The 24,643-nt window shown below is 43.6% G+C and overlaps 1 protein-coding gene across 1 annotated transcript in view; it reads right to left on the bottom strand.

Annotated features, from left to right (window-relative positions):
• Positions 1–23,554, bottom strand: part of sh2b3 (SH2B adaptor protein 3) — a 67,862-nt gene extending 44,308 nt beyond the window's left edge. Inside the window, exons 1-2 of the mRNA XM_084176963.1 lie at positions 23,343–23,554; positions 7,009–8,024 (exon numbers count right to left, since the gene is read on the bottom strand). Of these exons, the coding sequence (XP_084033089.1) occupies positions 7,009–7,971 (963 nt within the window). The 5' untranslated portion in view covers positions 7,972–8,024; positions 23,343–23,554. The remainder of the gene's footprint in view (positions 1–7,008; positions 8,025–23,342) is intronic.
• Between the last annotated feature and the right edge of the window lie 1,089 nt (positions 23,555–24,643).

Raw genomic sequence — 24,643 nt, 5'->3', positions numbered from 1 at the left:
TTTTATACAACTTCCTGGACAAAATATTTCACTGCAATAGTGAAGGTGAAAACTTGGCAGTAGAAAGCCTAAACAGTATACAGTGGGGAAAAAATTTAGTATTTAGTCAGCCACCAATTGTGCAAGTTCTCCCACTTAAAAAGATGAGAGAGGCCTGTAATTTTCATCATAGGTACACGTCAACTATGACAGACAAAATGAAAAAAAAAAATCCAGAAAATCACATTGTAGGATTTTTAATGAATTTATTTGCAAATTATGGTGGAAAATAAGTATTTGGTCAATAACAAAAGTTTCTCAATACTTTGTTATATACCCTTTGTTGGCAATGACACAGGTCAAACGTTTTCTGTAAGTCTTCACAAGGTTTTCACACACTGTTGCTGGTATTTTGGCCCATTCCTCCATGCTGATCTCCTCTAGAGCAATGATGTTTTGGGGCTGTCGCTGGGCAACACGGACTTTCAACTCCCTCCAAAGATTTTCTATGGGGTTGAGATCTGGAGACTGGCTAGGCCACTCCAGGACCTTGAAATGCTTCTTACGAAGCTACTCCTTCGTTTGTTTGGGATCATTGTCATGCTGAAAGACCCAGCCACGTTTCATCTTCAATGCCCTTGCTGATGGAAGGAGGTTTTCACTCAAAATCTCACGATACATGGCCCCATTCATTCTTTCCTTTACACGGATCAGTCGTCCTGGTCCCTTTGCAGAAAAACAGCCCCAAAGCATGATGTTTCCACCCCCATGCTTCACAGTAGGTATGGTGTTCTTTGGATGCAACTCAGTATTCTTTGTCCTCCAAACACGACGAGTTGAGTTTTGACCAAAAAGTTCTATTTTGGTTTCATCTGACCATATGACATTCTCCCAATCCTCTTCTGGATCATCCAAATGCACTCTAGCAAACTTCAGACGGGCCTGGACATGTACTGGCTTAAGCAGGGGGACACGTCTGGCACTGCAGGATTTGAGTCCCTGGCGGCGTAGTGTGTTACTGATGGTAGGCTTTGTTACTTTGGTCCCAGCTCTCTGCAGGTCATTCACTAGGTCCCCCCGTGTGAGACTCCTGAGTGGCGCAGTGGTCTAAGGCACTGCATCGCAGTGCTAACTGTGCCACTAGAGATCCTGGTTCGAATCCAGGCTCTGTCGCAGCCGGCCGTGACCGGGAGACTCATGGGCGGCGCACAATTGGCCCAGCGTCGTCCAGGGTAGGGGAGGGAATGGCCGGCAGGGATGTAGCTCAGTTGATAGAGCAACGGCAGGGTTGTGGGTTCGTTTCCCACGGGGGGCCAGTATAAAATAAAACATATGTATTCATATATGTAAGTCGCTCTGGATAAGAGCGTCTGCTAAATGACTAAAATGTAAATGTAAATGTAAAATGTAAATGATTCCCACGGGGGGCCAGTATAAAAAAATAAAAATATATAAAAAAAAATATTCACTAACTGTAAGTCGCTCTGGATAAGAGCGTCTGCTAAATGACGTAAATGTAAATGTAAATGTGTGGTTCTGGGATCTTTGCTCACCGTTCTTGTGATCATTTTGACCCCACGGGGTGAGATCTTGCGTGGAGCCCCAGATCGAGGGAGATTATCAGTGGTCTTGTATGTCTTCCATTTCCTAATAATTGCTCCCACAGTTGATTTCTTCAAACCAAGCTGCTTACCTATTGCAGATTCAGTTTTCCCAGCCTGGTGCAGGTCTACAATTTTGTTTCTGGTGTCCTTTGACAGCTCTTTGGTCTTGGCCATAGTGGAGTTTGGAGTGTGACTGTTTGAGGTTGTGGACAGGTGTCTTTTATACTGATAACAAGTTCAAACAGGTGCCATTAATACAGGTAACGAGTGGAGGACAGAGGAGCCTCTTAAAGAAGAAGTTACAGGTCTGTGAGAGCCAGAAATCTTGCTTGTTTGTAGGTGACCAAATACTTATTTTCCACCATAATTTGCTAATAAATTCATAAAAAATCCTACAATGTGATTTTCTGGATTTTTTTTACTCAATTTGTCTGTCATAGTTGACGTGTACCTATGATGAAAATTACAGGCCTCTCTCATCTTTTTAAGTGGGAGAACTTTCACAATTGGTGGCGGACTATATACTTTTTTCCCCCACTGTATATGACCTTTCAGCTTCCCTATCAAATCTAAAAAAATTCAAGCAGACAACCTAAGAAAATTAACAATGACAAATGGTTTGATGAATGCAGAAACCTAAGAAAGAAATTGAGAAACCTATCCAACCATGAACACAGAGACCAAGAAAACCTGAGTCTATCCCTTCACTATGTTGAAACACTAAAACAGTACAGAAATACACTAAGGAAAAATAAGGAACAGCACATCAGAAACCAGCTCAGTGTAATTGAAGAATCCATAGAATCTAACCACTTCTGGGAAAATTGTAACACACTAAACAAACAACAACACGAAGAGTTATCTATTCAAAATGGAGATGCATGGATAAACCACTTCTCCAATCTTTTTGGTTCTATAACAAAGAATAAACCGCAAAAACATATACATGATTGATTACAAATCTTAGAATCAGCTATTAAAGACTACCAGAACCCACTGGATTCTCCAATTACATTGAATGAACTACAGGACAAAAATCAACAAACACCAAATTGAGACTCTGTATGCAGAATTCTACAAATATATCATCTGTGTACAACATAGCATTTTTTATAATCATGCATGCAGAACAGAATTAGGACGATACCCGCTAATTATCAAAATCCAGAAAACAGCGGTTAAATTCTACAACCACCTAAAAGGAAGCGATTCCCAAACCTTCCATAACAAAGCAATCACCTACAGAGAGATGAACCTAGAGAAGCATCCCCTCAGCAAGCTGGTCCTGGGGCTCTGTTCACAAACACAATAAGACCCCACAGAGCCCCAGGACAGCAACACAATTAGATGCAACCAAATCATAAGACATCAAAAAGATAATTACTTGACACATTGGAAAGAACTAACCAGAAAACAGAGCAAACTGGAATGCCATTTGGCCCTACTCTACCACTATCTACAATATAAAATCCATGTGTATGTGTGTATAGCGCGTATGTTATCGTGTGTGTACGCATGTGTCTGTGCCTATGTTAGTGTTGCTTCACAGTCCCGCTGTTCCATAAGGTGTATTTTTATCTGTTCTTGCATGAGTTACCTGATGTGGAATAGAGTTCCATGTAGGCATGGCTCTATGTAGTACTGTGCACCTCCCATAGTCGGTTCTGGACTTGGGGACTGTGAAGAGACCTCTTGTGACACGTCTTGTGGGGTATGCATGGGTGTCCAGCCAGCTCGGTACATTCAGCTTGTCAACACCTCTTACAAAAACAAGTAGCGATGAAGTCAATCTCTCCTCCACTTTGAGCCAGGAGAGATTGACATGCATATTATTAAATGTTAACTCTCTGTGTACATCCAAGGGCCAGCCGTGCTGCCCTGTTCTAAACCAATTGCAATTTTCCTAAGTCCCTCTTTGTGGCACCTGACCACACGACTGAACAGTAGTCCAGGTGCGACAAAACTAGGGCCTGTAGGACCTGCCTTGTTGATAGTGCTGTTAAGAAGGTAGAGCAGCACTTTAGTATGGACAGACTTAGCTACTGTTGTATCAATATGTTTTGACAATGACAGTTTACAATCCAGGGTTACTCCAAGCAGTTTAGTCACCTCAACTTGCTCAATTTCCACATTATTCATTACAATATTTAGTTGAGGTATAGGGTTTAGTGAATGATTTGTCCCAAATACAATGCTTTTAGTTTTAGAAATATTTAGGACTTATTTCTTGCCACCCACTCAAACTAACTGCAGCTCTTTGTTAAGTGTTGCAGTCATTTCAGTCGCTGTTGTAGCTGATGTGTATAGTGTTGAGTCATCCGCATACACAGACACACTGGCTTTACTCAAAGCCAGTGGCATGTCATTAGTAAAGATTGAAAAAAGTAAGGGGCCTAGACAGCTGCCCTGGGGAATTCCTGATTCTACCTGGATTATGTTTGAGAGGCTTCCATTAAAGAACACCCTCTGTGTTCTGTTAGACAGGTAACTTTTTATCCACAATATAGCAGGGGGTGTAAAGCCATAACACATACGTTTTCACAACAACAGACTATGATTGATAATGTCAAAAGCCACACTAAAGTCTAACAAAACAGCCCCCACAATCTTTTTATGATACATTTCTCTCAGCCAATCATCAGTCATTTGTGTAAGTGCTGTGCTTGTTGAATGTCCTTCCCTGATCCAAAATTAAGGAAGCCTCTCCGCTATTGAGAGAGGCCTCCGTAGACATTCCTGGCTCTCAAGAGAAGACTGGCTATGTGCCCACAAAATGAGGTGGAAACTGAGCTGCACTTCCTAACCTCCTGCCAAATGTATGACCATATTAGAGACACATATTTCCCTCAGATTACACTGAAAAGGGCAACCAGCGAAGCACAAACATAATTGTAAATACAAATTATACTGAACAAAATTATAAAATCAACATGCAACAATTTCAAATATTTTACTGAGTTACAGTTCATAGAAGGAAATCAGTCAATTGAAATAAATTCATTAGGCCCCACAAAGGCTTTATCACAGACAGAAACACTCCTCAGCACCCCCACCCACCCCAGCACAAGGTGCACCTGTGTAATTATCATGCTGTTTAATCAGCTTCTTGATATGCCACACCTTTGAGGTGGATAAATTATCTTGGAAAATGATAAATGCTCACTAACAGGGATGTAAACAAATTTGTAAACAACATTTTAGAGAAATAAGCTTTTTGTGCATTTGAAACATTTCTGGGATCATTTATATCAGCTAATGAAACATGGGACCAACACCTCACATGTTGCGTTTATATTTTTGTTCAGTTTATATTTATCTGTCTATTTACTTCCCCTTTCATACTTCAACTACTTGCACATTGTTACAACACTGTACATAGCCATAATATAACATTTGAAATGTCTATTATTTTTTTTACTTTGTGAGTGCTATGTTTACTGTTAATTTCTGATTGTTTATTTAACTTTTCTTTATTATCTATTCCAGTGTGAGAGAGAGAGCACGAGAGAGAGAGAGCACGAGAGAGAGAGAGCACGAGAGAGAGAGAGAGAGAGAGAGAGAGAGAGAGAGCACGAGAGAGAGAGAGAGAGCACGAGAGAGAGAGAGCACGAGAGAGAGAGAGCACGAGAGAGAGAGAGCACGAGAGAGAGAGAGCACGAGAGAGAGAGAGCACGAGAGAGAGAGCGAGAGAGCACGAGAGAGAGAGCACGAGAGAGAGAGAGAGCACGAGAGAGAGAGCACGAGAGAGCACGAGAGAGCGAGATCACGAGAGAGCGAGAGCACGAGAGCACGAGAGAGAGCAGGAGAGAGAGCACGAGAGAGAGCACGAGAGAGAGAGCACGAGAGAGAGCGCACGAGAGAGAGCGCACGAGAGAGAGCGCACGAGAGACGCACGAGAGAGAGAGCGAGCACGAGAGAGAGAGCACAAGAGAGAACGAGAGAAAGAGAGAGCACGAGAGAGCACGAGAGAAAGAGAGAGCACGAGAGAGAACGAGAGAGAGCACGAGAGAGAGAGAGAGAGAGAGAACGAGAGAGAGAGAGCACGAGAGAGAGAGAGAACGAGAGAGAGAGAGCACGAGAGAGAGAGAACGAGAGAGAGAGCACGAGAAGTATACACTTCTGAGTGGTAAGATTGTAAGGTTCGGTGAGTGGTGTGATGATATCTTGAAAACTTTACTGCTGACATGGGCAATGTTTTGGGACCATATCAACAGTTGACTAATGAACAAAGTACTAAATGTTTTTTTTTGTAAAGTGATCCTTTAATGCTCATATAAATTTGTGAGGGCCTCTACAGTCTGAGGGAATGTCAATGTTTGTGTGCTGTGGTCTACAGCTACTCTTCCTTTTAAGGATATTCTCTGGCTTTGAACACTGCCAAGATTTCTCTGAAATAGTGCAAGGCCTCCACACACACACACTTCTGAGTGGAGACTTAATGGAGCTGCAGCATTACATCTCTCAATCAAACAATCTTTAGCAACAAAATGTGCACTTGGCTGTGTTAAAACACCAGATGTTCGCAGAGCTGCCTTCTAAATATACATTATTAGTACAGCCTTTTCAAAGCCTTGTGCTTAACCAAAAACTATTGGGCCTACATCCACGACTGGTTTACAAATGTCTGGTTTTAATGTTCTTTAAAGGTCGCTTGGTTTTTCCAGCTCTGGCAATCTGACACAGGGTCAGCCTGCTATGTGTGGCTGGCTACTACACCAGGCTATGTAAAATGGTGTGTGTGAATCCAGCAGCCTGCCCACTCAATGCCCTCTCTGGGCTTGTGTGTTGGCCTGGCCAGCTATGGTTCTCTCCCTCCGTTCAGACGAGTACACCTCCAAACAGACGCAGTAACACTTCTGCTCCGTAGCATGCAGATTATATTTCTGACAGTACAGAGGCTTGATATAGGCTATATTAAGAGCCTATCAGGCTTCTCCACAGACCTTGAGAAGTTACTAATGTTAACACTCAAAACAACAGGCCAACATGGTTACTGCTCAGAAAAGTAAACAGCGGCAGAGACAGGAAACAGTGTGGGAGGTCAGCTGAACTGAAACTTTCATGTCAAGCTTTCGATCATTCGCATTTGACAGCCAGTGTAGGTGGAGCAGCCTAAACAATGTTCATTTCTCACGCACCTCTCACCAAACAAGACAATCGTCACCAAACAAGACAATCGTCACCAAACAAGACAATCATCTGATAGGAATAATAGAAGTCCTTTGAAAATGGTACAGGATTTGGGTAGGGGACCTAACAGAGACAACCAAATCAGTGTTAGAAACGTCACTGCCAAATGATCAGCAATCATAAAGCAGCCATTGCCTACAGTAGGTGAAGCCCAGTTTGATAAAATAGAGCCAGATTAATTTAGTGGTAGTGGAGAGCCCAGTCCAGCAGCGTGGATCAGGGGGCTTTAGTGTACCTTGGGGGGGTCGTAGAGCTCCAGCTGGAACCTCTCTCCTGCCAGGCCCTCTCTGATCTTCCTCACCAGCAGGCGGCAGCGCTGCCATCGATGCTGTGTGTCCGAGATGGTGTCGTCAACCACCAGGTACTTCAGCTGGCCCTCCTTGCAGCTGCTCGCAGCCTGCGGCCTGCGCTTCACACTCTGCCTACTGCCAAACCTGCTAGTCAGCCGTTCTAGGAAGTGGGTCGCTGTCGACGGGATGGCGGCAGAGGGCGTGGCCTCGGGGGAGGGGTTCCCAGTCAGCGCTGACGATGATAAGGCCGTCACTTCCTCCAGAGCCCCACCCGTTCCCCTGTCCCCCGGCCTGCTGGGCTGCAGGTCCTGAAGGGGCGGCGGGCGCTTCTTAAAGAGACGCCACACGCTTTGCCTGATCTGGCTGACGGAGAAGTGTGTGACTTCAGCAGCAATGGGGAAGGAGGACGAGGTGGGGGTGTACCGTTCAGACGCAGGCCGCCGCTCCGACACAGACACCTCCTCCTGGCTGCGGCTCCGGATGGGAGCTCGAGCTCGTAGCACCGGGTTGGCTGCCGAGCATCGGAGGGGGTTCCCCTGCTCCCGGCTCCCTGTCACGGGCTCCGTCTTTGGGGCCAGCACGCCAGGCCGGCCCGCCTCTCGGTAGTCCAGTGCCCCGGAGAAGGAGGTGATGCGGAGCCGGCCCATCATGGGGGGAGGGGCCGATGCAGGGATCTCTTTGGCCACCTCACTGTGGAAGTGCTGCTGGAACAGCTCACTGAACTGCTTGGAGAAGCTGTCCGGTGGGACCACATCGTGCTCTGGCCGCTCCCTGGCAAAGTTCCAGTAGTGGTTGGCTAGTTCTCGGGCCGCAGCAATGGCATGCAACTCGCAGAACTCCCTCCAGCTACGAGGCGCTGCAACCGAAGCTGTGGTCGTCGCCTGATGATGGATAGTGTTAACATTCATTGCAGTAACCAGCACAGCTGATAATCACTACAAATAAAATGTGTTGAGGGGGTCTGGGGAGGGAAGAGGGGAGATGTATATTATTAATAGTGGCCATTTGAATACATTCACTTACATTTGAGATACAACAATTGATACAGACCAAAGGTCTATTTAATCAAATGTAAAACCTTCTACTTTAACAGACACCAAAGAACAAAGTAGGGGAAAAGTACCATGCACGACACGCGGACATTCGGAGGAGATTTATCTACCATAAATCTCATTTAACCAAATCCAATTTGACTACAGGTTAAGTAACTGCAGCTCCCAATAATGATGTCATATGATTTATTGGGAGATAGGCCTAACACACTACGCCCTTTCATAAAGAAGATTCAGCTCAATCTGAAGATCTACCAAAGAGAGAAAAGGTTTCTGGAGAGAACAAATTACTATAGTAGCCACAGTCATAAACTATAAAAGTATATGTCCTGAAGAAAATGTGTCTGCTTGCTTGTCTTGAAGTATTTATGGTTGTATCAAAGTAAGTCTATTTACCACTATGGCCATCGAAATGCATTGGACTTAATGCGAATACTGCTCTTGTAGAAACTGTTCGCCCCCAGCACCTTCGTTATGGTTTTTGTTTTGTTGACTAAATGGAGGTGAGCAGCATGGTAAAGAAAAATTCTGTACATATTCTGCTGTTCTATCGCGCATGCCATGATGTCTGAGGGGGAAAAACAGTGTTGGTTATTTGCAGTAACTTCTTTGTTGTTGTAATATCCCAAACCGACGTGGCAGTTTCACTTTTTACGTTTACATTATTTATTTATTTGTATCGGTTCAAGCGCTGGAGCTTATGGAAGAAAGCAAACCATATTAACAGTACAAGTAAGATTTTTGAGTGTTCTTGCTTTCAGCTAGCACACCAATAAGGGAAAAGTAGCCTACTAGACTACATTGAGAAGACTACTACCTCGTACCCCTGTACATTGGCTCGGTACTGGTACCCTGCGTATATAGCCAAGTTATCATTACTCGGTACTGGTACCCTGCGTATATAGCCAAGTTATCATTACTCAGTACCGGTACCCTGCGTATATAGCCAAGTTATCATTACTCGGTACTGGTACCCTGCGTATATAGCCAAGTTATCATTACTCAGTACCGGTACCCTGCGTATATAGCCAAGTTATCATTACTCGGTACTGGTACCCTGCGTATATATACCCTACTGTCACTTTATTTTACTTCTGCTCTTTTTTTCTCAACACTTTTTTTGTTGTTGTTTTATTCTTACTTTTTTTGTTTAAAATAAATGCACTGTTGGTTAAGGGCTGTAAGTAAGCATTTCACTGTAATGTCTGCACCTGTTGTATTCAGCGCATGTGACCAATAAAATTTGATTTGATTTGATTTGATATAGCCAAGTTATCATTACTCGGTACTGGTACCCTGCGTATATAGCCAAGTTATAGTCATTGTGTATTTATCCTTTTTCCTCTCTGCATTGTTGGGATGGGCCCGTAAGTAAGTATTTCACTGTTAGTCTACACCTGTTGGTTACAAAGCATGTGACAAATACAATGTGATTTGATGACGCAAATAGGCCCAACTCTGATAAATGTCATTTGTCTTATGAATAATCAAATGTATTTGTCACATGCTTCGTAAACATGTGTAGACTAACAATTATATGCTTCCTTACCAGTAGACCATACTCTGCTGCAAAGTTGGAAAATTGTATGTAATGTGGAAATTATTGTTTAATACACCATGAAAGTACATAACTCCAGCACTGGGTTGTGTTGGTTTCTGAATAATGTGTAGTATTACAGAACCAAAACCGTCATGGTAAGGCTTTAAGAGATCTTCCTTGTTCCCTGTTCTGCTAAGCGCTAGAAACAACACTGATGCTTGTTACTGGGATGCCACATCTCTGATGCTCTCGCTCTTTGTTAGTGAGTGCTGAGGCAAGGAGCAGCATGGTGGGGGTAGAGGGGAGCAATAAAACCTGATTAGATTAAACCCAGATCACTTTTATACGCTTTACACAGGGAAACTGCCACATGAATGGAGCCAATATAGTAATGTGAGAGTGAATGAAGGGCAGATTGAGGAAGTTGGCTTCATCAGCATTTCTCAAATGGATGCTACAACTGGGGACTTCTCCTTATTCAAGAGGAGGGTCTCATGATGAGGCCTAATGTTGTCAATAAACACACTAGGCTGTTCTCTATAGCCTCTTCCTCCCTCGAGATAGAAGACCAACGCTGATGAAACTCAAAATAGATCCAGTGTAGTCTTTATTTTAAGCTGAAAATCAAATGTTCTGAGCTTGATTGTGATATTGTAATAGACCTAACGGTTTTATCCCAAAAAATCACTGTCCACAAAAAAAAAATTCAAAATAATTGTGGACGTCTACTTCATAATTGCCAAGTGCTTTAAAAAAACAAAAATGTCACACATGCTGTGCCAATGTTTTTCTCAAATGAGATGACTTACCATTGGATGGAGTGATAAAACCCCACCTTTCTCTTCTCACACACATCTTCAGTGAAATAAGGAAATGAAAGAACCGCTAGAAAGTGACTTAATGGGTCAATGGACTGATACATCCATCTTCCCTAAATGGAGACATTCAATGACCTTTTCAAAGACATCCCTGCACTAGTGTCTGTTTTTCAACATGTCTCTAAACGTCAAAAACCAACACAACCCAGTGCTGGAGTTATGTACTTTCATGGTGTATTAAACAATCATGTCCATACCATTTATCCAACTTTGCCGCAGAGTAGGGTCTACTAAAAGAGGAAGCAGGGTCGACCCGTTCTCAGAAACCACAGAATCAGGGGGAGTGGCCCCAGACCTGCATGGAAAACACAACGTGGTCTCTGGTTATCTCTGGACTGGCATCTATAACCTAAATTTGCCTGAGCACTGCAGCCCTATTTCTGTTTTGGCTCTCTAACAAACCCCATGTTTTTCATATCACGTATGGTGGACAGAGACGTCACAATATGTGTGTCAGAGGCGTTGACAGCATCCAGAAATATTGCATCACCAACCATCAATGTCCCACTACCATTCCTCTCCGCCCCCAAAGCCCCTGTACGCATGCTCCCGCTGGGACTCCCGCCCCTGCCGCTGGCCCCCAGATGGCTGTTTCTATCAGTGTAGCCAGCCCAGCCATGACTCAGCAGCCTCCAGCACGGCAAGACACACTTCCTCTCCTTCTTCACTGTGTGCCTGCCTCGCCCTAGGCGGTCTCTGTCCCCCTGTATTCCTTTCGGGCTCAGCCGTGTGCCCAGTGACACTGCCCTAACCCTCCAGTGACACTGCCCTAACCCTCCAGTGACACTGCCCTAACCCTCCAGTGACACTGCCCTAACCCTCCAGTGACACTGCCCTAACCCCCCCCCCCCCCCAAGCAGGGAACCAAGAGACGTGGATATGTAAAAGCCTCATGTGCTTTGGCCTGGCTCTCGGAGGGAGGGAGGGAGGGAGGGAGGGAGGGAGGGAACCCAGGTGGCAGACTCACTGAGACAAAAGAAAGCTCTAGCGACCAGTGCCACTAAGGCAGCAATCTCAGGAACAGGAAACCCTGCCCTGGCCTGGCAACCATCTCCAACACAAACTGTACCCTACAGTACCCTGGCCTGGAAACTGTGGGAGCTCCCATTCAGTTCACTACCCTGAGCCAGAGAGGAAGCTGAAACACAGAGCGGGTCTGTCAGCTGGCAGTCATACAGCCACGAGACGGGTCTGTCAGCTGGCAGTCATACAGCAACGAGACGGGTCTGTCAGCTGGCAGTTATACAGCCACGAGACGGGTCTGTCAGCTGGCAGTTATACAGCCACGAGACGGGTCTGTCAGCTGGCAGTTATACAGCCACGAGACGGGTCTGTCAGCTGGCAGTTATACAGCAACGAGACGGGTCTGTCAGCTGGCAGTTATACAGCAACGAGACGGGACTGTCAGCTGGCGGTTATACAGCCACGAGACGGGTCTGTCAGCTGGCAGTTATACAGCAACGAGACGGGACTGTCAGCTGGCGGTTATACAGCCACGAGACGGGTCTGTCAGCTGGCAGTTATACAGCCACGAGACGGGTCTGTCAGCTGGCAGTTATACAGTAACGAGACGGGTCTGTCAGCTGGCAGTTATACAGCCACGAGACGGGTCTGTCAGCTGGCAGTTATACAGCCACGAGACGGGTCTGTCAGCTGGCAGTTATACAGCCACGAGACGGGTCTGTCAGCTGGCAGTTATACAGCCACGAGACGGGTCTGTCAGCTGGCAGTTATACAGCCACGAGACGGGTCTGTCAGCTGGCAGTTATACAGCCACGAGACGGGTCTGTCAGCTGGCAGTTATACAGCCACGAGACGGGTCTGTCAGCTGGCAGTTATACAGCCATGAGACGGGTCTGTCAGCTGGCAGTTATACAGCCACGAGACGGGTCTGTCAGCTGGCAGTTATACAGCCACGAGACGGGTCTGTCAGCTGGCAGTTATACAGCCACGAGACGGGTCTGTCAGCTGGCAGTTATACAGCCACGAGACGGGTCTGTCAGCTGGCAGTTATACAGTCACGAGACGGGTCTGTCAGCTGGCAGTTATACAGCCACGAGACGGGTCTGTCAGCTGGCAGTTATACAGCAACGGGAGCATATTGGTGTAGGATGGGATGTGTAGGCTTAGGCTGTGTTCTGTTTTGTCCATGTGCAATAATAAATATATAATGAAAAAGCCTTTGTCCCCAGTTCTTCCAACAGGCTTACTCACAACAATACAAGCTCCACACAACACAATGTAGCTATTCTTATGACGCACTGAGATAACGCAAACAACTCAACATTTCCTGGATTTTTTAAATAGAGAATGAAGCAGCGAATGCCAAGCCAAATGCACGGAACAAGTAAAGATTTGCCCTGTGTCAGACAGTGAGGGTTGAGAGAAGGAACTGACGAAGTGAATAGTTTACAGTACAGAAAAACAATAACTAGAAAAAGGACATTTCCTAAAGAAAATGTGTGCGCTTGCTTGTCTTGAAGTATTTATGGTTGTGAAAGTTGTTTTGGTAGCTTGTACTGTTATGGCGCTTAAGGTGCCAGCAATATGGCAAAAATAAAAGGTGTGGCGAATAACAATAATGTAATAACACACTAATAAAAACATATGCAATAAAAGAAAGGAAATAATCTGCTCTACAGTCCAAAAGCAAATGTGTCATGCTTCAGGTAGCACGAGCACATCTAGTAGCTTAATGCAAAGGTTTTAATCTGGGAATGCAGAAGCAAATCTTGTGTGCGCTAGCTAGCTACTTTGTTTACTTTTATTGGCGGAAGTGGAAAAATCGGAACTAGTGAAAACACAGCAGATGTGAAAACACAGCAGATTTAGCCCCTCCCTACTACAGAACCATCTGGTCCAAGCAGCTACTTTCCAGTTCAATTCTCCACCTCCACTTCAAGCATCTCTTTATTCATCATAAAAACCCAACGTGCCATTTCTCTAGAGAAACCAAAATCATTCACGAGAGAAATCAAGTAAGAACTATATGGGACGCTAGGCTGAAGGGAGTTGTAGTTTTCAAATATTCAACCTAGTTCAGCGCAGAAACGTGATAATTAACTACAATGACCATAATGCATTACACCTCTTCTTTCCGGCTCGGACAGAGATGGATACACTTTTGCGCCTGCTACGTAGATACACACAGAACGCACGCAGCCCGCAAACCGCATGAGAGAGGAAAGTACACAACGACGAGAGAGGGAGAGAGACAGTTCGTGAGAGTATGCCTTATCTACTTTGAAAAACTAGTAAAATGATTGTCAGACAGCTCTGCAGCATACTTAGGTAGGCTAGCTAAATAGGATGACTAAAGACAGTACAGTGCGGGGAGAACAGAGAGATAATGTTGTCTGGCTGGCTGACTGACTGCTACTGCCTGTGCAGAGATTAAATGATGACTTTGAAGGAATGAAAAACAAAGTCATCAAATAAAACTAAGGAAAATACACAACTGAAATATTGTATTATTTCATAGTAATTTCCTATTTTTCTATTGATGTCTACCCAATGTGAACCTGACAGTCGATGGAATATTTGTTTTGGCAATTGAATGTTCATTATTTTTGGCTTTGGAATTTCCATTAAAAAGCTATTAAAAATAATTTGAATGTAATTATTTCATAATGCATTTAATGTTTTTAAAAAGGTATCAAAAACCGTGATTATCTTTTAATAATCAAAATGAGGGGAGCATGAAAGAGGACACCTCATCAAAGACACGCCCTGGGGCATGGATGGATGGAGACCATTGGAGTGGACTCAGCCCTGGGGCATGGATGGATGGAGAACATTGGAGTGGACTCAGCCCTGGGGCATGGATGGATGGAGACCATTGGAGTGGACTCAGCCCTGGGGCATGGATGGATGGAGAACATTGAAGTGGACTCAGCCCTGGGGCATGGATGGATGGAGACCATTGAAGTGGACTCAGCCCTGGGGCATGGATGGATGGAGACCATTGAAGTGGACTCAGCCCTGGGGCATGGATGGATGGAGACCATTGAAGTGGACTCAGCCCTGGGGCATGGATGGATGGAGACCATTGAAGTGGACTCAGCCCTGGGGCATGGATGGATGGAGAACATTGAAGTGGACTCAGCCCTGGGGCATGGATGGATGGAGAACATTGAAGTGGACTCAGCCCTGGGGCATGGATGGATGGAGACCATTGAAGTGGACTCAGCCCTGGGGCATGGATGGATGGAGACCATTGAAGTGGACTCAGCCCTGGGGCATGGATGGATGGAGACCATTGAAGTGGACTCAGCCCTGCCAGACAAACAAGTTACTCCACTCCTCATGCAAATTAAATCAGTCACTCACCAAGTAAGCTACACGGTCATATGCCAAGAAATAGGCCAAGAGCCAACTCTTATCAGAACTCAAACAGAGTAGTCAGCATACGTCAAACAACGGGTTCCCCATCCATCTGTCAGGCTACTGGTCCAAGGAACCACTATCTGCAAGAGCCGTAACATGGGGACAGGTGAAAATTAAAAGTGCTCAACTCAACAACAATGTATTCACTGCTGCATTGTGTTGTCGTGTCTGTGTGCAAAACGACCTCTGTCTGTGCTCTGTGAAGAGTGGGTCAAGTGAGCTCCACGTTCTCACCATGAACCAGCCTGAGCACTTTGTGAATAAGAGGCATCTGTTTTCATAGAGTCACTTACAGCAAATGATTGAGGTGTGAATCATGTACCGGCTCACCCCGGTCCCCGGCTTTGACTCTCACTCAGGGCCGTGCTCAGACCTTTTGGGGGTGGCATGTTCTCAAACTAAAAAGAGGACACCCCCCAAAAAAAGAGTCCTGAGCCGCGGTCACAGACTAGTTGAGCAATTCTTACAAGAAGAGGGAAAAGCAGTAATCTGATGAGTAAAGTATTTTGCAAAACTATTTTGAACTGGAGTAAATGCTGCACTTACTAACAATGACCGACACAATTCCAGTCAAAATAGAAAATAGTCAGAAATACTGTTGCCCAACTCCATTTGTTGCCACCATCATGTATCCCAGTGGTTTTCAAACTTTTTGACTCACGACCCCCAAAAAGGAATGGTACAAAACTTGCGACCCCCGGGCACGCACGTATGCACACGCAAAAATGCGCGAACAATCGCTGTGCAAATGTAGCCTGTTATTACAGCCATAAACGGTGATGCATTTACAAAATGCAAGCTAGGCTACAGAAATAAAACTGTTTTACACCTGCATTTGGAGTTGAAAGTCATTCATGTTAGCAACCAATATCAACTAGGGATACAGTGCCTTCTGAAAGTATTCATACCCCTTCACTTCTTACACATTTGGTTGTGTTACAGCCTGAATTCAAAATGGATTTAAAAAATAATAATCTCACCCATCTACACATAACACCCCATAATGACAACGTGAAAACATGTTTGCAGAAATGTTTGTAAATGTATTGAAATACAGAAATATCTAATTTACATAAGTATTCACACCCCTGAGTCAATACATGTTAGAATCACCTTTGGCAGTGATTACAACTCTGAGTCTTTCTGGATGAGTCTCTAAATGCTTTGTACACCTGGATTGTACAATACAATGAGAACACCTTCCTAATTTTGAGTTGCACCCCCCCCAATCTTTTGTCTTGCACATTCACCCACACAATCCACGTCTCAATTGTCTCAAGGCTTAAAAATCCTTCTTTAACCTGTCTCCTCCCCTTCATCTACACTGATTGAAGTAGATTTAACAAGTGACATCAATAAGGGATCCTAGCTTTCACCTGGATTCACCTGGTCAGCCTAAGTCATAAGAAGAGCATAGGCTCTTAATGTTTTGTACACAGTGTATTTGCACATTATTCTTTTTAAAATTCTTCGAGCTCTGTCAAGTTGGTTGTTGATCATTGCGAGACAGCCATTTTCAAGTCTTGCCATAGATTTTCAAGCCGATTTAAGTAACTAGGCCACTCAGGAGAATTCAATGTCATCTTGGTAAGCAACTGGTAAGCAAAGTATATTTGGCCTTGTGTTTTAGGTTATTGTCCAGCTGAATGGTTAATTTGACTCACTGTGTCTGTTGGATTGGACCAGGTTTTCCTCTAGGATTTTGCCTGTGCTTACCTCTATTCTGTTTCTTTTTATCCTAAACAACTCCTTAGTCCTTGCCGATGACAAGCATACCCATAACATGATGCAGCCACCACCATGCTTGAAAATATGAAGAGTGGTACTCAGTGATGTGTTCTGTTGGATTTGCCCCAAACATAAGGCTTTTGTATTCAGGAAATAGAGCTAATTTCTTTCCCACATTTTTTGCAGTTTTACTTTAGTGCCTAATTGCAAATAGGATGCATGTTTTGGAATATTTTTTTCATTCTGTAGAGGTTTCCTTCTTTTCACTCTGTAATGTAGGTTAGTATTGTGGTGTAACTACAAAGACTGCTTTTTTATTTTTACCCATCTACCAACAGGTGCCCTTATTTGTGAAGCATTGGAAAACCTCTCGTCTTTGTGGTTGAAATTCACTGCTCGACTGAGGGACCTTACAGATAATTGTATGTGTGGGGTACAGAGATGATGTAGTCATTCAAAAATCATGGTAAACATTATTAATGAACACAGAGTGATTCCATGGAACTTATGTGACTTGTTTAAGCAAATTTTTACTCCTGAACTTATTTAGGCTTGCCATAACAAAGGGGTTGAATACTTATTGACTCAAGACATTTTAGTGTTTCAATTTGTAAAAATATCTACAAACATAATTCCACTTTGACATTATGGGGCATTGTGTGTAGGCCAGTGATAAAAAATAAATACATCTTAATTTAATCCATTTTAAATTCAGGCTGTAACACAAGAAAATGTGGAAAAAGTCAAGGGTTGTGAATACTTTCTGAAGGCACTGTACGTCGTGTAATTTCTCTGGAGTCCAAAGGTTGCGGGATCATATGGAAAGCACGTTCTGTCTGCACTGCACCATGTCTATGGAGGGCAGCCAGCCGGGTAGTCCTGTTCTTCCTCACAAATATCATCCCATAATATTGAAGGCAGTGCGATGTTCCGGCTGCTTATCTATAGCCAGTAGCCACCCAAACTACGCCTATTAGAAAATGTAAACATGATCAATCAAATCGCCAGGTAGCGTATTGTTCTGGCTAAAATGAGTCAGTAGTAGATTGCTAAACTGTATTTTACATGGATGACAAATGTAGGCCTACTTGGTTTTTGGCAGGCAAAATTGGAGGAAATGAAACAAGTTCTTTCTTGTTACTAATCTGGATATGCGCGCCCGCCTTTGCGCACCAATGCTGGTCATTGGTCAACAATCAAGACTCGCAGCTTTTTGGTTCTGAAGCATAGATGAGAATTTAACGGCGATTTGCGGGCAGTGGGTTGAACAACAATGACAAAGAATGTATTTGAAAAATATATCATTTTGGGGGAAATTATACCACCACCGAAAAGGGCACTTTGGAGACTGGAAGGGCAAAGGGGCAGGTAGAGCCCTATCTGTGCACGTGCTTTCTCTCACTCCCCCTCACTGTCTGAGCTGTTTTTGAGGGTTCCTACTTCCGCTTCTCCACTCAACTGACAGTAGGCTGCTGACTCGTCTTCCTACCCCCTCACTACACACACACAATCTTTCAAGGATTCTGTCTTTAATCAATTTAAGTTTCTCATATTTTAAAAGCATGAACCCCCAAGCTCATTCACAACGAGTAGAGCCCCAACGCTCAAGTGAACCACGACTGCACTGCATGTAGCCTACACTGCCTACTTATAGGCCTACAATCAACATCCACTTACAAAAAAACACATTACTGTTTCCATAGAGACACAAAGACCCCCCCCCCCCCACCTCAACACATGGGTTCCTACACAGCACACACACACACATCATAGTCTTCTCTCCTGCTATGCATGTGTACAGTAGTACATGCGTGGTTCACATTCTCTAAGAGGGATATTAGACTTGGAGCCTCCTCTTATTGAGGCCTCATGACTCCACAAAGCAACCCTCCTTAGCTGTCTGTCAGTGAGGCCTCAAGACACCACAAAGCAACCCTCCCTAGCTGTCTGTCAGTGAGGCCTCAAGACACCACAAAGCAACCCTCCCTAGCTGTCTGTCAGTGAGGCCTCAAGACACCACAAAGCAACCCTCCCTAGCTGTCTGTCAGTGAGCAGCACTCATCTCAAACACGCAGGGCTGGAGAGAGGGCTTGCATATCACCAACTCGCATCATAACACACTGTTCCCCTGTGGGAGGGGTCCAAACTTACTGTGAGGGTGTGGGGTTCTGCTTCTCTCTCTCTATGTCTCTTAACATTTGTTTCATGACCTTCAAGTTCCAGGAAGCAACATAAGGCTGTCCTTCTACCTCGAAGGAATGCTTACATTTAAACTAGCAATTGAGAACTGACTTAGGCCCTAATAAGTGTCAGCAAAGCATCTGAGGGGCCGGTCACTGGGGTCAGCAACGTCCTCGGCAGCGGCGCCTCTAGGCTGAGAAACACTGCTCTACATTTACATGACTATAGGGCTGGTGAGGGTCAGAGCTCTTGCACCAGTGAAATCTATGGAATTCTTGGAAACACTTAACGGAGCGGAAAGCATAGTTGGTGATAACATCTCTTAAAAAAAACAATGCTCTTAAAGTTTCAGAGTCGGCAAGGGCTTGAGATGTGAAAAGCACAAGGAATAGACAAGCCTACATGTAGGCCTGCAAGAAACAACCGTCTAATATCATGCAACTAGAACACATCCAAACCTGCACGCGTGGCAGGTTTGGAACATAGTGATGCAGTTCATTTTGCCCTTCAAGAGACTTTAAATAAGTCCTTTCATCACTTCATCTCACCAGATGCACACCTCTACTTTGAAGAGAAAAACCTAGGATTTGTTTTGTGTATAAAACCTGTGTTCAGGCAGACGAGCACGCTCCGACACACACACACACCTCTTAGGCCTATAGCTTCGCTGAGATAATTACTGTTTTGATTTAAGTCTATAACAAAGGGATTGTGCAACTGCGCCAGCTTCCCCACTTGTTCCTCTATTCTGCATCCTGTAATCATGTGTACGACTGATGTTGCCATGTGAGTCACCCACAACAGAGCTCATCAGAACGCCATTTATTCTGCCGATTGAGCTTGTGTACACATTTCAAACATAGGCTATAGCAGAAAACTATTAGCCTATAAGCCAAGTAGTTTTAGGAATAGGCAAGAACAAAAATATTCCCAAACAAGTTTTTGTGAGCTGGTACCAAAATCCACAAATATGGACATACTGTCAATGATGGTGACATAATTAAACGTTTTGCTACATTTTGCAAAGGTAGGCCTACGTATTGGTGTCACGTTTCCTAAAACGGTGCACACTGCTCTTCAACTTTCTAGGCCTATTTGGTAAGTGTAGCATAGCCTGGAATATCGCTCAGAGTTTTACAAATTTGTTGTCGGAGTCATCTGAATTCATCTGAATTTGTCGGAATTGTCAGAATCCTTGGCCTTATGCAAAACGAATTTGAATGAATTCGTCAAGGATTGGATTAGTTTCAACCAATCTGAAGACCAAATATTTGTTGGTGCTGTTTGTGCCATCATTCTGTTACCAAACGTTGTATCTGCACTGTTCTTCAAGTAAATGTGTTTCTGTAAACATTTTCACTGGAAATGGTTAAAAGTAGTCCTTTTGCATACATTTTAGTCATTTAGCAGACGCTCTTATCCAGAGCGACTTACATTTAGTGAGTGCATACATTTTTCATACTGGCCCCTCGTGGGAAACGAACCCACAACCCTGGCGTTGCAAGCGCCATGCTCTACCAACTGAGCTACAGGGGACCTAGAGTTGTATGGTTTGTTTAACTTTGCAATTATTGTTTTTTGTTTGCCATATATTTTAAAAGGGACAAATCTGAGTCTCAGCATCACTCTTAAAAGGGAATTGCCCTAATCCAAACTGTAGCATTTTGGGGATCCCAGGCTAAGGATGGGTTTACACTCCACCAAGCATTATCCTTAGTAAACATCACAGACACTTGCATAATTACAAATTCTGCCATGCATCAAAATCTGTGCGGAGCCCTCCATGCAGTGTGCGGTGCAGTCAAAAGTGGTTTGCGGAGCCTCTACGGAGTAGGCTACTTCTAGTGAAGTGCAAATCCAGCCTTAGCTCGCCCATCGTTTTTTGGGAGGACGCTGATAGCCAATGTAAGCCGGGTCAATGGGATATTCAGTTTGGATTCCAAGCTCTCTGATCTTTGTGTGACCCCAAGCAGCAAGTGACATATTTTAAGAAATGGTGAAACTAGTGCAGTAGCACAGTAAACAACCACCCTCTGAGAAACCAAAGGACAAGTATAGGCTACTTTGTGCTGACAACTGCTCTATCCTCAGTAGACTATAGAGTTGCATAATGTTGCAAAAAGCTATGGGGGGGGCCCACATTCAGCAAGGCAACATTTTGTAGAGCGTTCAGATATGTACTAGAACACATGCATGCATGTCTGAAAAGTAAAAATCATGCCAGCTTTATAATTCCATGTCTATCTGCAATGTTCACTACGTTCAAACCATTTGAATGCAAACTAGGTGTTCAAAACACCACCGATTCCATATACTGAAAGATTTACTACGTTTTTGAACTTAGCCCAAGGTCATTCAGTAGGCAAACGTTGCAGATATACAGTTGAAGTCGGAAGTTTACATACACCTTAGCCAAATACAATTCCTGACATTTAATCCTACTAAAAATTCCCTGTCTTAGGTCAGTTCGGATCACCACTTTATTTTAAGAAAGTGAAATGTCCGAATAATAGTAGAGAGAGAATTATTTATTTCAGCTTTTATTTATTTAATCACATTCCCAGTGGGTCAGAAGTTTACAAACACTCAATTAGTATTTGGTAGCATTGCCTTTAAATTGTTTAACTTGGGTCAAATGTTGTTTCAGGTAGCCTTCCACAAGCTTCCCACAATAAGTTGGGTGAATTTTGGCCCATTCCTCCTGACAGAGCTGGTGTAACTGAGTCAGGTTTGTAGGCCTCCTTGCTCGCACATGCTTTTTCAGTTCTGCCCACACATTTTCTATGGGATTGAAGTCAGGGCTTTGTAATGGCCACTCCAATACATTGATGTCGTTGTCCTTAAGCCATTTTGCCACAACTTTGGAAGTATGCTTGGGGTTATTGTCCATTTGGAAGACCCATTTGCGACCAAGCTTTAACTTCCTGACTGATGTCTTGAGATGTTGCTTCAATATATCCACATAATTTTCCTTCCTCATGATGCCATCTATTTTGTGAAGTGCACCAGTCCCTCCTGCAGCAAAGCACACCCACAGAATCATGCTGCCACCCCCGTGCTTCACGGTTGGTATGGTGTTCTTCGGCTTGCAAGCAGCCCCCTTTTTCCTCCAAACATAACGATGGTCATTATGGCCAAACAGTTCTATTTTTGTTTCATCAGACCAGAGGACATTTCTCCAAAAAGTACGATCTTTGTCCCATCTGCAGTTGCAAAACGTAGTCTGGCTTTTTTATGGCGGTTTTGGAGCAGTGGCTTCTTCCTTGCTGAGCGGCCTTTCAGGTTGTGTCGATATAGGACTCGTTTTACTGTGGATATAGATACTTTTGTACCCGTTTCCTCCAGCATCTTCACAAGGTCATTTGCTGTTGTTCTGGGATTGATTTTCACTTTTCGCAACAAAGTACGTTCATCTCTAGGAGACAGAACGCGTCTCCTTCCTGAGCGGTATGACAGCTGCGTGGTACCATGGTGTTTATACTTGCGTACTATTGTTTGTACAGATGAACGTGGTACCTTCATACATTTGGAAATTTCTCCCAAGGATGAACCAGACTTGTGGAGGTATACACATTTTTTTTCTGAGGTCTTGGCTGATTTCTTTTGATTTTCCCATGATGTCAAGCAAAGAGGCACTGAGTTTGAAGGTAGGCCTTGAAATACATCCACATGTACACCTCCAATTGACTCAAATGATGTCAATTAGCCTATCAGAAGCTTCTAAAGCCATGACATCCTTTTCTGGAATTTTCCAAGCTGTTTAAAAGGCACAGTCAACTTAATGTATGTAAACTTCTGACCCACTGGAATTGTGATACAGTGAATTATAAGTGAAATAATCTGTCTGTAAACAATTGTCGGAAAAATGACTTGTGTCATTCACAAAGTAGATGTCCAAACCAACTTGCCAAAACTATAGTTTGTTAACAATAAATTTGTGGAGTGGTTGAAAAACGAGTTTTAATGACTCCAACCTAAGTGTATGTAAACTTCCGACTTCAACTGTACATTATTCCTTATTCAACATGTCAGAGAGGCATGTTAGTTCTACATAACACTATATGAACGTTACACAACGTTACCTTGTTGAATGTGTGGTGTGTTTGGTAGTGTGTGACAGTAAAAATAGTCATACATAACCATTCAGCAAGTTTAGCAGTTTTAACTAAACCCCGTTTGTGGTCTGACTTGGTTGTCTTTCTCAGAATAATGTTTTGCAAGAAACTACCTAAGGCAGTGGCAAGCCAGTAGTCACGTCAGGGATGGAGATGACGGCCCTTTAAATTTTATCCAGAAATGTACACATTTCTACAGTGGATAGTTATTAACAACTAAACACAATTGGAGTTCATGATAAAACTTCACCGAAATTAGCTACTATGTGTGGACAATTAATTGCAAGCAAGCTAGCTGATCTTTAACGACACCTATTCCAACGATTGGCGCTCTGTTTTGAGTACTTCGGAAACAAGACCAAATTTGACACAAGGCTCTTGACAATAGGCTATACTCACGTTCTCTGTTATCTTGGATGGGCACCCGTTGCACGACGACATTCCAAAAACGTGGACGTAGCATAACCCATATGCGTTGTGAAACATTTATAATAACTAAAACAAACTTCGGTACATAATACATATATACTTAGAATGTACCTGCAAGCCCGAAAACCCGTTGCTTTCTCTCTCATGTTGAATGCGTTTCCAGGAACGAAACTGACTGGTGTGAAGCCAGCAGCATTAGCGAGATCGTTTTCATCAGTTCCGGGTGACGTTTTAGAAAAACCTTCACAATAAAAGTCCAGAAATAAAGCAAAGAAAAAAAGTACGAACATGACAGCAGTGAAATCCAAATTAATGATGACGTCAGAGGTCTTAACGATGAATTAAAGACACATTTCGGACAATATTATGAATTGTTAGATACTACTGCACTGTTGGAGCTAGGAACACAAGCATTTCGCTACAGCCGCAATATCTTCAGCTAAATATGTGTATGTGACCAATACAATTTGATTTGATTTGATTTGATTTGATTTGATTTGATTGCAGGAAATGATGACTGATAGTGTTATGTAGCCTAAGTAAAATAATTATTGTCCTATTGCATAATCAATATCTAACCTCAAAGAGAATCCAAATTATGTCTGTGTCAAGCCCATGGACAAATTCAGGGCTGGATAATCTGGGGAAGATTTTGCAGTTTTAAAGCCAATTTCCTACAATTCTACACATTTTGCCATGTTCACATGCTATCTGAGTGACTAAAACATTAGGACAAAATCAATGGGGGCCCCCTGGAGGTCAGGGACCCTGGGCGCGCGGTCCTGCAGAAGACTCATAGCATGGCATAGGTTCGTTGATAGGGTATCATATTTCTAAACAAAACCTCTACCATCGACCTAAGGCACAGACATCTGAATTCAATAATATTCATGGATAGTCATGGCTCATCCTATATAACTACTGTTGTACACACCTTTTCTCTTCATATACTGTCCATACTGTCTATACACACCATTATACACTGTTTACATTCTGGACTCTGACATTGCTCGTTCTGATATTTCTTAATTTCTTTCTTTTTACTTTTTGGATTATGTGTGTACTATTGTTTTGTATTGCTAGGTATTACTGCACTGTTGGAGCTAGAAACACAAGCATTTCACTGCACCTGTGATAACGGTGGTCCTCTGTAGCTCAGCTGGTAGAGCACGGCGCTTGTAACGCCAGGGTAGTGGGTTCGATCCCCGGGACCACCCATACACAAAAATGTATGCACGCATGACTGTAAGTTGCTTTGGATAAAAGCGTCT

This window comes from Coregonus lavaretus (assembly GCF_964263955.1).
Source record: "Coregonus lavaretus genome assembly, chromosome: 14".
NCBI lineage: Eukaryota > Metazoa > Chordata > Actinopteri > Salmoniformes > Salmonidae > Coregonus > Coregonus lavaretus.
This window is presented reverse-complemented; position numbering and strand designations above follow the sequence as displayed.